We start from the raw sequence: 13,492 nt of genomic DNA on the forward strand, positions 1-13,492 counted from the left end.
ATTATTAATATTATAATATAAATTTTAATCAATAATAATAGGTAATTATGTTATTAATATAATCAATAATATTAATATTAATATTATCAGTATAGATTCATTTTAACTCTAGATCTACCAAGCTTCTAAAGGAATCAAATCTCTTGAGATGCAAACATCTTTTAGAGTGAAAAGAGATTTGATCCCTCTAGGCCCTTGGTAGATCTAGAGTTAAGATGGATCTAGGGTGGTATAATATATATGTACAATTCTCTCAATCTTTCCTCTATATATGTTTCATGTTAAAATCTTTTACTCAACCTCGTTAAAATATTTTATTTATAACCTATGTTAAACTTTTCTTGTTATTGATATTTTTAAAATCTTATATATCAACTCCATATTAGAAATAAAATAAATTACACATCTCTCTAGTTATGGAAAGTTAAAATATAAGAATTTTTTTAATTTAAATTACTTTATTTTTCTATATATAAAGTAGATATAAAATTATGTTATTTAATATGGACATTGAAATATTTTACTTATGGTTTAGGGTAAATATTTTTTGTTATTAATATATTTTTGTTTTAAATATCACATGTAAACTGTAGAATGAATTACACATAATGTAATATCAATAATACTATTTTCTGTCATCTCCATATTAAGTAGTGAAGAAATTACATTTCTTCATAAAAGTAAAAGGTAAATTACTTTTTTTACTCATCTCCATATTAAATAGCGAATAAATTAGTTTTCTTCCTCATACCAAAGGTATTTTATTTTTACTTTAGATTACTTTATATCTCTATATAAAGTTATGTAAAATCAAGTATTTTAATTATTACCAACATTAATTTCTTTTGTTATTACTATTTTTAATTTGTTAATCTAAATTATTATTTTACTATTTTTAAATGTAACAAAAATATTACTCAAAATTAATATTAGTGTTAGAATATATTAATCTTATTAATATAATCAATAATATTAGTAATTGATATTAATGTTATAATAGTAAGTATTAATGTTATATAAGTGTTAATACTAATATTATTATAAACTTTCCTTGATGAGGTATTAATGCGAGTAATGGGAGGGTTTCAGAGGCTCTATCCACCACCCATGGTCGTGATGTACATTTATGAGGGGGTGCGACTAACCCCATGCATGCATTCGCTCGTACAACCCAAGTTGGCCTTGACTCATTATAAACATGTCCAAACGATGCCTCACAGAGCAATTAGTGCTAGATTGAGAGAAGGAGGTGAGGCTAGGTCCTTGACCTCCTTGCAGATGCTTTATATTCTAGTCTGTGGTGAATGATGGTTTGAGTTGTGGTTTGGGTCTACTATAGTGATGGTGATGACATGGCTCTCTAACTTGTGAGGGTATTCATGGGAGAAGTAGAGTATCTTTGGTGTTGAGTTTTTTGGTTTGAATCTTAGAGCCCTCACATATGGTGGGCTTGTGTGGGCTTCATTTTCAACTACCTACAATGGAATTTAGGTCGATTCCTTCCATTGTCTCGCAAATTTTTTTTTAACTTAAGTACTAGGGTAGGGTTTGAGGTTGAAATTCCAATTTTTGTGTGTTGGAGCATTTGGCTTCAGTCTATTTGTTTGGGTTGGGAAGGTTTGGCAGTCTGTCTATGTCTTTTACTCGGGGGTCTCCTTGCATTTGCAATGTATTTTTCTGTTGCTAAATTTTATGTTAATTTTAGTGAGCTTCGTCCAATGAATTGTAAAGTTTAGGGTGGAGGGTTTCTTTGGTCTTGGCTTCCTTGGTGTCTAAGGGTTTTTTATGAATTTTGTTCAATGCACTGTGTGTGTGGGCATATGTTTAATGGTTTTTGGAAAGGGGTCATTTTTAGAGGTTTCCACGACCATTGTACAACACCAAGTTGATTCCCTCTAGTCTGAGGTCTATATCATGAGTTTCAATGATTTAGTGGGTTGGAGCTATAGCTCTATCGTTGATCTATTTTCTTTCATTCTTTTTTACATGCAAAGGTATTAACATTAGCTAGTCCAGGTGTGCCCTCCCAATTTCAAACATGTTGCTTATGCAGTGAATTGGTTGTAGGCATGGGGGAGGGCTCAATGGTTTGTAGAGGTAGAGGGGAGCGATACTTTTCGCTCATGACTTGGTTTCCACATACTTATATAATGCAGTTCTATCGAAAATAAGGAAAGATAAGGAAAGATATATGTCAACCGGAAACTCAAGATGGGATGGAGAGACATTCCCACTTCAATTCAGAAATCTTGGAGAATATGTCTGCTTGGTTTCCTTGCCTTGGGCACACTAGGGGAAGGAAGAAGCAATATCTAAACTTTGTGGCTTTGCATTAGCAAAAGAAAACTGTTTTGGGGCTTTTCCTAAAGGACATGTAGGTGGAGTAGTATAATGTTTTCGCTACATGGGATCAAAAGAATGCTCAGAAATCAATTTTTTTTCATGGAGATAATTGATTTCCATCTTGCTCATGTGGAGGGTCATATTCTATGTGAATCTAATAACAAGGATATGCTAAGTGTGCCAGGTTCAATCTCTGTGGTGGATTTCTTCCTCTCAAAATGATTAAGATGTATTGTAGGCTAACTTTCTTGGTTTTTGTTTATTCATTTTCATTCATCCCAATGAAGATGATTTATGCTTTTACAATGTATCAACGTCTTAGTTTTCCATATAATAAACCTATAAACCTAATACCATAAAACCTAAACCTAAACTTAAAGTAATCAACCTAAAGTATATTACGATTCAACCTAATTCAACTAACCATGGTTTATTGTTTAGTCAATCCTGCTCGTGAACTCATCGATATCGTGGGGTAACCCTTACACGAAACAAACTCAAAGACATTTAGCTCTAATTACACCGTAAGGCGTTCCTCTGGGAAGGACTCCCCTCCAGTGCCACTCTGTACCTTCTTGCGCCATTGATTTCGTTGTTAGACGATGGAATTAATATTCACCGTTTGATTCGAAGTGTTCGATTCATTATCCCTGGCCGCGCATCGCATCTGGCATCTGGCCGCAGCGCAAGAAAGGATCGCATCTGGCATCTGGCCGCGGCGCAAGAAAGGAGCGTTTACACGTAATTGGCTGAGGTACGTGGCTCCCTTGGAATGCTTTACGGGGAGACCTGGTCCACTCAATGGCCTTCGCATCACAATTGATCCCATCCCATTTCAGAGTAATCAACCGATCCATATTTCCATTAATTCCTCTAATTTCTCTGCCCATTTCTGGGTTTACTTTCGATTTACTTTCATCCATAGGCGGGTTTCATATATCTCATCTTACTTTCATTGAGCTCCTCCTCTCATCATCGAATCCATCGGTGGGGTGGAGTTGTTGCTACACTAGTGAATAATATGAAGGCTACAATAACCCAACAATGACCAGAAAACTATCAGGTATTTATTGTTTTTTTAGAGTGCTAGATTACTGTTTTTCTGTGATGATCTGCTTTCACTGGTTTTTTAAGCAGAGTTTCCTGTTTTTTGCAATGACCCGCTTTCACTTTTTTCTTTTTCTTTTTTTTGGCAAAAGGCTTTCCTGTCTTTTTGAATATATGATTTCACTCGCTTTTTGCAGGCTCTTTTACCCAATTTAAAATTAGTGCGTAAGGAAGAAAGAAACATTCTAAACATACCAGTGATCTGCTGGCTCTCTAATTTTTAAGGCCTCTCTTTCTTTTAAGTTGTAAACTAGTAAGGAAAAGAGAAATGTTTTAATTAAATAGATGGAGAAACTATCAGGTATTTATTGTTTTTTAGAGTGCTAGATTACTGTTTTTCTGTGATGATCTGCTTTCACTGGTTTTTTAAGCAGAGTTTCTTGTTTTTTGCAATGACCCGCTTTCACTTTTTTCTTTTTCTTTTTTTGGCAAAAGGCTTTCCTGTCTTTTTGAATATATGATTTCACTCGCTTTTTACAGGCTCTTTTACCCAATTTAAAATGAGTGCGAGAGGAAGAAAGAAACATTCTAAACATACCAGTGATCTGCTGGCTCTCTAATTTTTAAGGCCTCTCTTTCTTTTAAGTTGTAAACTAGTAAGGAAAAGAGAAACGTTTTAATTAAATAGATGGATATATGATCTGCACCAAGTAAAGCGTATTCGAATTGCATCAATCAGGCTTAATCATATCAAGTAGCAGCAGCAACGTTGAGGAGAGGATAGGAGCGATGGGTAGCAGCTTGGATTTTAATGTTAATGGTGATAGTTGAAGTTCCAGGGACCACATCTGCTGTAACAGAGGTAGTTGATGAAGTAGCGGTAGTTGATGAAGTAGGATATTCAGTACGCCAGCTAAAGGCTGCTGTAGCTCCTTCTGCGCCCTCTCCAGGCCATAATGGTCATCCTCCAATACCAAAAGTCTCCGATGAAATCAATGAGTGAAGGGAAAAGTAAACACCAATGTCATTACATATTCCTTCGATATATCAACTGTTTTGGAGTAAGTTAGTAATAAGATAAGTTAGTAACAGTTTTTACAGATGGATGGCAGATTTCCAAGGGATGAAGGTTGATGTAAGGGTTTTTTAATTAATAATAAGTAATTTGACAGAATTGTTTATTCATATGAAGAGAGTTTATGAATTGAAGCATTTTGTAGTAATTTTCATTTCAGTATGATTGAATTTCTAGTATTTGAATACTTTTATATCGATGCCATTGATTTATTTCTATGAAATTTCAATATACATGATGCCTAGATCGTGGTAAAATTCTAATTGGCATATAATTTCTGCACCGTAAGCTTTACTGCATTGAAGGATTCAAACATATGTTCTCTGATGAAGTCTTTTATGATAAATTCGCGCGCAGCTTATAAATTAGTAAATTTAATCGATAGAATAATATTATGATAATAATACAATTTTAAAATTGTATTCAAATTGATGCATAAGGATTTTCTCATGGTTAATAAATTCTCTGGTTTCATTTTCTACTGCATTTCTTTCCATGGAATTATAAAGTGTTTTAGGATCACCGTAGCAATGAAAGGACGTCTTCGTACTGAAAGGATTGATCTCATGAGACTACAATATTGTTTGGTGCAGCATAATATCAAAGTAGCTAATCGTAATACAGTTGAGCAATGGGATGGATACAGAATACCATATAATGTGACAACTTAATAGAGTTGAGTTGTAATGTGACAACTTAATAGAGTTGAGTTGATTAATTAATAGTGAAAAATAAATAATTTAAGATAATATTTTCCTATCTTTAATGTTTTGAAATATTAAAATATTCTTGAATTTATGAATTATTATTATTATTTTTAAGCCACGTTCATATGAGAGTTAGTAATAATAATATATATTTTTTATTATCTTACTCTAAAATGAAATAAGACATTCAAGGTGTTCCTTGTAACATAGATATAAACAAAACATCTAAAGAAAAGTAATTTCACAATGATCCAGTCCAAGAAAACAAGGTTTTCCACAAACCAATTAAGCCTTTCAACTTTTTTGGCTTATTTGCTTATATCAAACATTTGTGCAGGGTTTCAACCAATTAACATTTCATTTTGTATGTATTTACAAATCAATGATTTTGGGATCAAATCCCACAAAGCAATTCTATACCTGCTCTTCAAATTCCTTCAAGCTTTTGAAAGTAAAACCAATGAATTATCAATATAATTTTACTATAATAAAAAACAATTAGAAAGCCTTTAGCCAGCGCAACATCTCTTCTAGAAAAATTCAACAATTCCAATTTAATAATCCTATCGGCCTCTCTTTGTACCTTTTGGGACAATTGCTAGTGAATAATATGAAGGCTACAATAACCCAACAATGACCAGAAAACTATCAGGTATTTATTGTTTTTTTAGAGTGCTAGATTTATGGATCTGCCTGTGTTTTTGAATTTTGTTGATCCATCTCTTTTTCTTATATTAATTCATCTATCCATCTCTGTAGGGAAAAATACAACGAGAGGCTCCACTCATCGATGGAAGCCAATGCTGGAACAAAAAACTGTACTTGAATCTATTCACAAAAGCGGCATTCATTCACCAACGTTGGAAGAGATACAGAGGATTACCAAACATTTGCAGCAGTATGGCAAAGTTGAAAATAAAAGTTCTGTCTGCAAGTATTTGATTCTGATTTGGAAGCATTGCCAACACAGCAGGAATCATTACGCATTCAAAGGCTGATTATGTCTGAAATAGGCAAATTGCAAATTTGTTTTGTGAAGGTCTTGGAGAAAGGGGATAGCTATGAGGTTCAATACACACATTTTATCAATTTGCTTGACTTATCATTCTGCTTCCACATACTGTATGTTTTAGCATTCTATTTGATTAGAAGAGAATTCTTGCCCATGTATACATTGCTAATTTGTAATAATATAATGCATCTTTGATTCAACTGGTGAGGTCGACGGAATGCTAAGCCAACCACCTTACCTCCATTCTCGCTACAGTTTTCTGCATTCCTATACCATAAGTTAAGGGGTGACACTACGTGCAATTCCAAGGACTGGGCAGATAAATGCTCCTCGGATCTGGCACCTAGGGAAAGGAAATCCTCTCTTTGCAATGCAGTTACTTGGGGCATCTTTCTTTAAGAACTTCAAAAAGGAACCTCTCTGGTATTCAGATGAAGTATTCGAGTAAAATTAATGACAATACAGTAATCAAAAAAATTTCCTAGATGCTTTCTCCCATGAGATGAGTTTGCGAAAAAAAATATGCATCTAACAGTAACTATGCAAATAAGTAAATGATTGGAAAAAATGCCTTGCCTTCCACAATCCATCACTAGCCAAAATGAGAAATTTTGTGGTTGCATCTATGGTCGTGTCTCTCACATCTGGTTCTGAACTTAAATGAACTCGAGGTACATCTCCTAATATATAAAAAAAAAACGCCATTAAGTATACAGTTTCTCCTGTGACCATTCAAATGTTACTCTTGAGCTAGACCATTAAGATAGAATTATAAAGTTACAAATCAAAAAATTATTTAAGTATGTTCTCATTAAAATTAATCTCTGCACAGCATTTGTAGTGGTACCTGGCAGGAGTGTCACAAATCCACCCTTCTCGATGTTTTGTCGTTCTATACTTGGCTCATGATCAACAGTCAGCTCAATAGCAATGCCGTTTTTACATATAACAGCCCTCGAATCCCCTGTATTTGCTACAAAGAGTTTTTTCCCATCAACTAAAATAGCAGTGATTGCTGTGGAGCCATCGGGCCCTAAATCAGCTGCCTTTGCTAAAATTTTCCCATCAGTCCGGTTACATGCATTCTTGATGGCACTTTCTGGGTTTGTCCAGAACTTTGGCTCCATTATTATCAGAGATACTTGTCAACATTAAAATACTTAATTAGCATTTTACACCATACGAAACTTTGAAAATAGCAAGTGACAACCAATACAACGAATGGCAGATCAGCTGTAAAAGCATTTTACTGGATGTGCATCAGAGTCAGAAATCTCATCTAATATACAATTTTTTTTTCTAAAGAGTCATTTGAGAACCATCATATTTATATAAATGAAGGAAATTATCAAAAATGATAACGATTTGTCACAAACGCAATTTTTGAAATAAGGAAGCACTATTGCTTTATGCCATGACGTAATGCTACTATTGGACGTTTTTTCTTTGGATAGGTGCAAGAGACAAATGAACATATAAGTATAGGAAATATATGAACAGTTTAAGCTATTTGAAAAATAGTGGATTTACGCATGAAACATATTCAACTAGAAATATGATGGGGAAAAACAAGAAATTCATTATATGTGAGAAGTAAAATGTTGGAGAATCTTCGCCTTTGAGGTTTGAGAAATGGACATGGCAATATATCACAACTAGAAAAATCTTGTTCATTGATGCAGATCATTGTTACAATTAACAATATATATCATATGCCAAAGATAAAACACAGGAAATTAACCCATGAAGTCAAATGCAAGTAGAAACACCATAATAGAACCAATAGAGGAGAAAACGAAATTGTTTCACAAGTTACAATCAAGTTAGGAAATTGAGATAAACATATGCAATTTGGAAAATGGAAAGAAACTTTGAACCTGCTCCAATTTAATGTATAATTTTAATTTTTGATTGACTAGCGATTGCAAAACAATACATGTCACAATACAATCAACTATAAAATTTAAATAGATGTTGAATTTTGATTACAAGTATTCCCCATGATTCATAGATGGTAAACCAGGTAGACCATCAGCATTGATTACAAGTATTCCCCATGATTCATAGATGGTAAACCAGGTAGACCATCAACATTGATTACAGTGCATAACCCCAAAGGAATTGTAAGAGTTGAACTTGTGACATCCCATTTCTGAGAAGTTCAATGTCTAACTCCAAGGCCAATCAAGCCAACCCCAGGGCTCAAAAATAAGATAATAAAAAATATATGCATTTGGTAACGAGGCGTGATACCTATCATCTAGCTCAGAAAGGATATAGGTTGGTAACAATTGAAATAGACTTACAAATTAGCTAATTTAGAGAGTTTCATTGTGGGAAAAATCAAGAATCTCATTCTAGATTACGATTTAAGTTGGGAATCAAACCCTACTCAACTAATGAAAGGACTGAAATTTGCTAAACCCCTTTCCAGCACTAATTTAAATATGTAGACTATAGATTGGTACTACCCAGGCACTCCCTAGGTGACATTATCAAGCAGCGCATCAGTAGCTACAGAGTGATTGATACAGATGTGGATGCTTCTTCTCCCTCCTATACTTTTTACATCTATACCTAATGACAAGTAATGGGCACTTCCACAGTATGTTGTAACTGGTGTACTTTTGAGCCCCGTCGACCTCTCTTTTGGTCACCCACTGCCATTAATAAAACTAGTCTTATCTTATCTTCTGTCGTCTGTTAATAGGAAATGGTACTGTAATATAAAAACAATACTAAATAGCCAGGACTAACTCTCACCAATTTAGATCCTCATCTAGGTGAGCACTTAGTGTCTATACTTTCTTTTCTATATTTGAGGCCAATGTACATTGAGAAATTACACTGTACAATACAAGTATTCAAGAGACATTTGCTATCAATTCCATCTGAGCAACGACAATCTCAGTTACATACCATGAACCACGTAATCCAAATGTACATCAAGAAATTAAATTGTACAAAACAACTATTCGAGCGACACCTCCCATCAATTCCGTTTCAGCAAAAGCAATCTCGGTTATTTACCCTGAACCTCAAAATTTTGACGACATGGTTCATGGTATACAACTGAGATTGCTGTTTGCTGAAATGGAATTAATGGAAGGTGTCACTTGAATAATTGTTTTGTACGGTGTAATTTTTTGAGGTACAATGGCCTCAATAGCCATTGGGTTCTAGGCTTATTCTACATTACATCTTTAATATCGGAAGCAGGATCCAATTTGACCCATATTTAATATCGGAAGCAGGATCCAATTTTACCCAGATCTATATACATAATAATAATAGTGGATTGAGTACCATCAAAATTGTGTAATAAAATAAATTTTGTTATTTTAATTTTTTATTAGTTTTTTTTAACAAATTTGATTTTTATTTTATTTGGTATAGAGAGTAAATGTTTGAAATTGTTGGTGTATAATTAGCCCATGCCATACATTTCAATAATGAACATTGCATGCAGTTTTGTTAATAGTGTTTTTGTAATTCACTGTTAAAAAATTAGAATTAACCATATGTAGTGGTAGTAGGCAAGACCTTTTTTCGCACCATTTATGACTGAATTTTTTCAAATTTTATGAAGAAAATTGATATTTAAAAGTCTCTTTCAAGAGGTTCTAGGGAATTTGTATTTGGAAAATATTATATCCATGGTTTATAAATTACTCACAAAAAGTTGATTCAAAGTAAAATTCCAATTTCTATTGTGATGGGTTAGAAATGGTTTTAACTATTGACTTTTGTATTTTAATTTTCCCCTAGCTTTTAAATACATTTCAAACTCTTTAATTGGCTTCATGGATTGTGAATGCTTAGAATTATTGACCTAAATATATGTATTATTAATGTCTTTTGCAAAACAACCCTTCACAACCACCATAAATAAAATAGACCCTAAAATCTTTGAACCCCACACAATATTTAAAATTTTTAAATTAGTAATATTATTAAATAAACTAATATCATTTTTTTTTGGAGAAATTTAAATTTTATAAATTCTCAATATTACTTGCAGTTATTCTTAGCTGTAAAAATTTTACACATTTAGGGACGAAAGGCACACTCATCATAAGTTTTACTTCATGAATTGGAAGGTCAGTTTACCAAAAGAAAAATATAGTATTTTCTTGGGAATTTCACGACAGTAACAAGGTGCTCTACAGCCCAGTATTACATAGATGTTGTTACATATATATATGGCAATATCTAAAAAATAAATAAAATAGCATAGATCCATCTTAAACCCGGATCTCTCAAATACCAAGAGAGATCAAATAATAATAAAAATTTACACCTCAAGAAATTTGATCTCTCTCAGTACTTGATGAACCCAAATTTGATGAATCTACACTAGTTTTAATAAAACCCTTTAAAAAAATGTATTAAAACATCATCATTAACAAAATTGAATAAAGTTGATCAATTCAAAAATTTACAAGAAAGGTTGAAATGCAATACAAAATCTTGCAAAAAGTCCAAGAAAATTTGAGATGACCATCCAAGGCACGAGCACTTCATACCTACCTCATTTAAAATGTTGTCAAAAAGATTTGATTGCAAGTAACATGGGACGCCATGTCCCAAATGTCCGTCAAAGATAGCAAAAAGCCCCAAATCATGATCTTCTACATGCCTATACTCTGCGACATGGTAGTCCTCCATATCATGCCTTGTTTTACCCTTCACTAAATGAAATCCATGAATTACTTTATTGTTTGGTAACTTGCAACGTCCTTTTCTTGTATCAGATGAGGATGGAGTGAAGCCAACTGCCGTATTGTTGCCACTTTAGCAGCCATTGTAGCCAGTCAAGCATTGATTACGGCAACATTCTCAATCATAAGACAGTCCATGGCTCTTAGTTGCTTCCCTCGAGTGAATATTGTTCATACCTCACAAAACTACGAGGGTTAGATCTATTCACCTAAAGTTAACTATGTTCTCATGGTTATCTGCCTTGCAATTGTCGTAGGATTCCGGGATGGAACACAATTTGGTAATGCATATGGTAAGAATATACGAATTTATATCTGACAACCGAATTTGGTAGTTTTTATCGATTCTTTTGAGTTTCCAAGGATAATTTTAGGTGTTTGGTGGTGCAGAGGTTGCAGTGGTTGGGGTCATGTTCATTACAACGTGCGTAGTAGCCTTGGTCATGCTTGTGGTTGGAACATGCATGTTTTTCTTATACTACCCTTCACTCTATTTTTTGCTATCTTTGAAGGCGTTTATCTATCATCTATATTGAAAAAGGTGCCACAGGGAGGTTGGTGTCCCTTCCTAATTGCAACAATTTTGGTCATGCTTGTGGTTTGGAACATGCATGTTTTTCTTATACTACCCTTCACTCTATTTTTTGCTATCTTTGAAGGAGTTTATCTATCATCTGTATTGAATAAGGTGCCACAGGGTGGTTGGTGTCCCTTCGTCATTGCAACAATTTTTCTGACCATAATGTTCTCTTGGAAATAAGGAAGGTAGAAAAAGTATAAATATTTAGCACAGAGAAAACTCAGCATAGAAGGTTTGAATGGATTGATTGTTGGGATTAATTCACTTGTATCAGGAATTCATTTCTTTTGCAGTGACCTTATTTCTGACTTACCACCGATTATTGAGCATTATGTAAAGAATGTGGGGTCTCTGCATGAAGTTCTTATCATTGTCACCATAAGAATGGTTCCAGTCAAGACAATACTTTTGTCGGAGAGATTTATGGTTGGAAAACTAGAGCCAAAAGGTGTATATAAATGTGTAGCCCAATATGGTTACAAAGATGCCCCAAACATTGAAGGCTCTGAATTTATCAGCCAGGTTTTTGAAAGCATAAAAGACTATCTCAAGCTTAGAGGAACTCATTCCTCCTCACATGACAGAAGTTATGCAAGCAGAAATACAGTGGAAGAAAGTAACTACTCTTAGATGAGGAATTGTAGTAGATTGAATTGGCAAAGAATACAGGGTTTGTGTATCTTCTAGGAAAAATCACATTGAAGACTAATAAGAGCGCTAGGCCTTTTGAAGGATTACTGATTGACAAGCTCTATAGGTTTCTCCAAAACAATTGCAGGTTGACTCTGTCTCCCTACAATATACCACCTGTGCATTTACTTCAAGTCAGAATGGTGCAAGAAATTTAGAGTTCGTTCACACAAAACTGTTAGAAGACAATGAAATTATAAGCTTTTACTCATAATAAAACTTTTAGGGCTGTAAAGTTCCTGATCACTCAAAAATAAGATATAATTTTGTACTATTGTTACTATTTTAATAGATTTCAAAATGCAAAGTTCTGTTGAGATCAGAAGAAATAAGCATTGATTTTTTTACCATTTCTGCAATAAATCATGAATCATGTAGAGTGAACTGGTACATACATGTTTAATGTTTTGTGACTGGTGGAATAGAAAAAAATGATAACAGCTCATTACTTTTCAGTTTCAATCCTTATTTTACAGTAAGGCTCTTATCTTTTGATGAAATGCAGAGGCTGGTAAATTAAAATTTTCAAGAAATCCCAGGTAGAGTTTGTTAAGCGGGAATTTTAAATTTTAATAGTAACTCCTTTTTATCCTTTGTCCTCGGAAATTTGTACACTCTCGAGTTGTTTGGGGCTAAGTACCAGTTCATGTGTTACAGGCCCAAGCCACCAAACAACACTATTACGATGTTGGTCCCTTCAAATTCTGAATCTAAGAAGCCCCATAGGAGCAACAAAATGAAAATGATACCTAGAAAATCACTCTTCTTGCCTAAGCCACCAAAAGGCACCAATCCTAGTAAGGCTTAAGGAGGACCAACGATAATTATAAGGATTCCATGCTTCCACTATACTCTCTATTGCTTTATGATCCAATATGTTTCTCATCCTACCTTTCCATTTTGTTTTGAATGTGGAGTCTTTACAGCCTAAGCCCCTGTAGCAATATTCAAAATGTGGCTAGAGTTGCTTTACAATATCTGTAGATGACGGTATGCAAAATTGTTTTATTATTATTGTTTTGATTTAATGTTTCATTATGCATACTAAATCTTTTTTTCATATAAAACCAAATTTTAAATGTTTACTCATTTACAAATACTACAACAGATACCCCTTTTTCGGATTGATGTTTATGAGTAGTAGGCCAAAACTTGCCAAACACTTCAATTTCTTTTCCAAAATTTCAAAGATGCCCATTTGAAAAACCTTAACATAATGTACAAAAACACGTTCACATAAACAACAACTACTACATGGATAATGGATAACCTCTACCTGACATTAACTATAACTCATTGTCATCCATCCATGCTTTC

The 13,492-nt window shown here is 33.7% G+C and overlaps 1 protein-coding gene across 1 annotated transcript; it reads right to left on the reverse strand.

Moving 5' to 3' along the window:
- Positions 1-6,712: 6,712 nt before the first annotated feature.
- On the reverse strand, positions 6,713-12,526 carry LOC149227086 (putative protein phosphatase 2C 44). The gene is made up of 4 exons (XM_089380399.1): positions 12,493-12,526; positions 10,715-10,938; positions 7,032-7,305; positions 6,713-6,864 (listed from the first exon to the last, which is right to left on the reverse strand). The coding sequence occupies exons 1-4, from the start codon at positions 12,524-12,526 to the stop codon at positions 6,713-6,715; spliced, it is 684 nt and encodes a 227-aa protein (XP_089236525.1).
- Positions 12,527-13,492: the final 966 nt, after the last annotated feature.

Source organism: Pinus tabuliformis, chromosome J (assembly GCF_031772625.1).
Source record: "Pinus tabuliformis cultivar Carrire ecotype Pingquan chromosome J, CPIR1, whole genome shotgun sequence".
Taxonomy (NCBI): Eukaryota; Viridiplantae; Streptophyta; class Pinopsida; order Pinales; family Pinaceae; genus Pinus; species Pinus tabuliformis.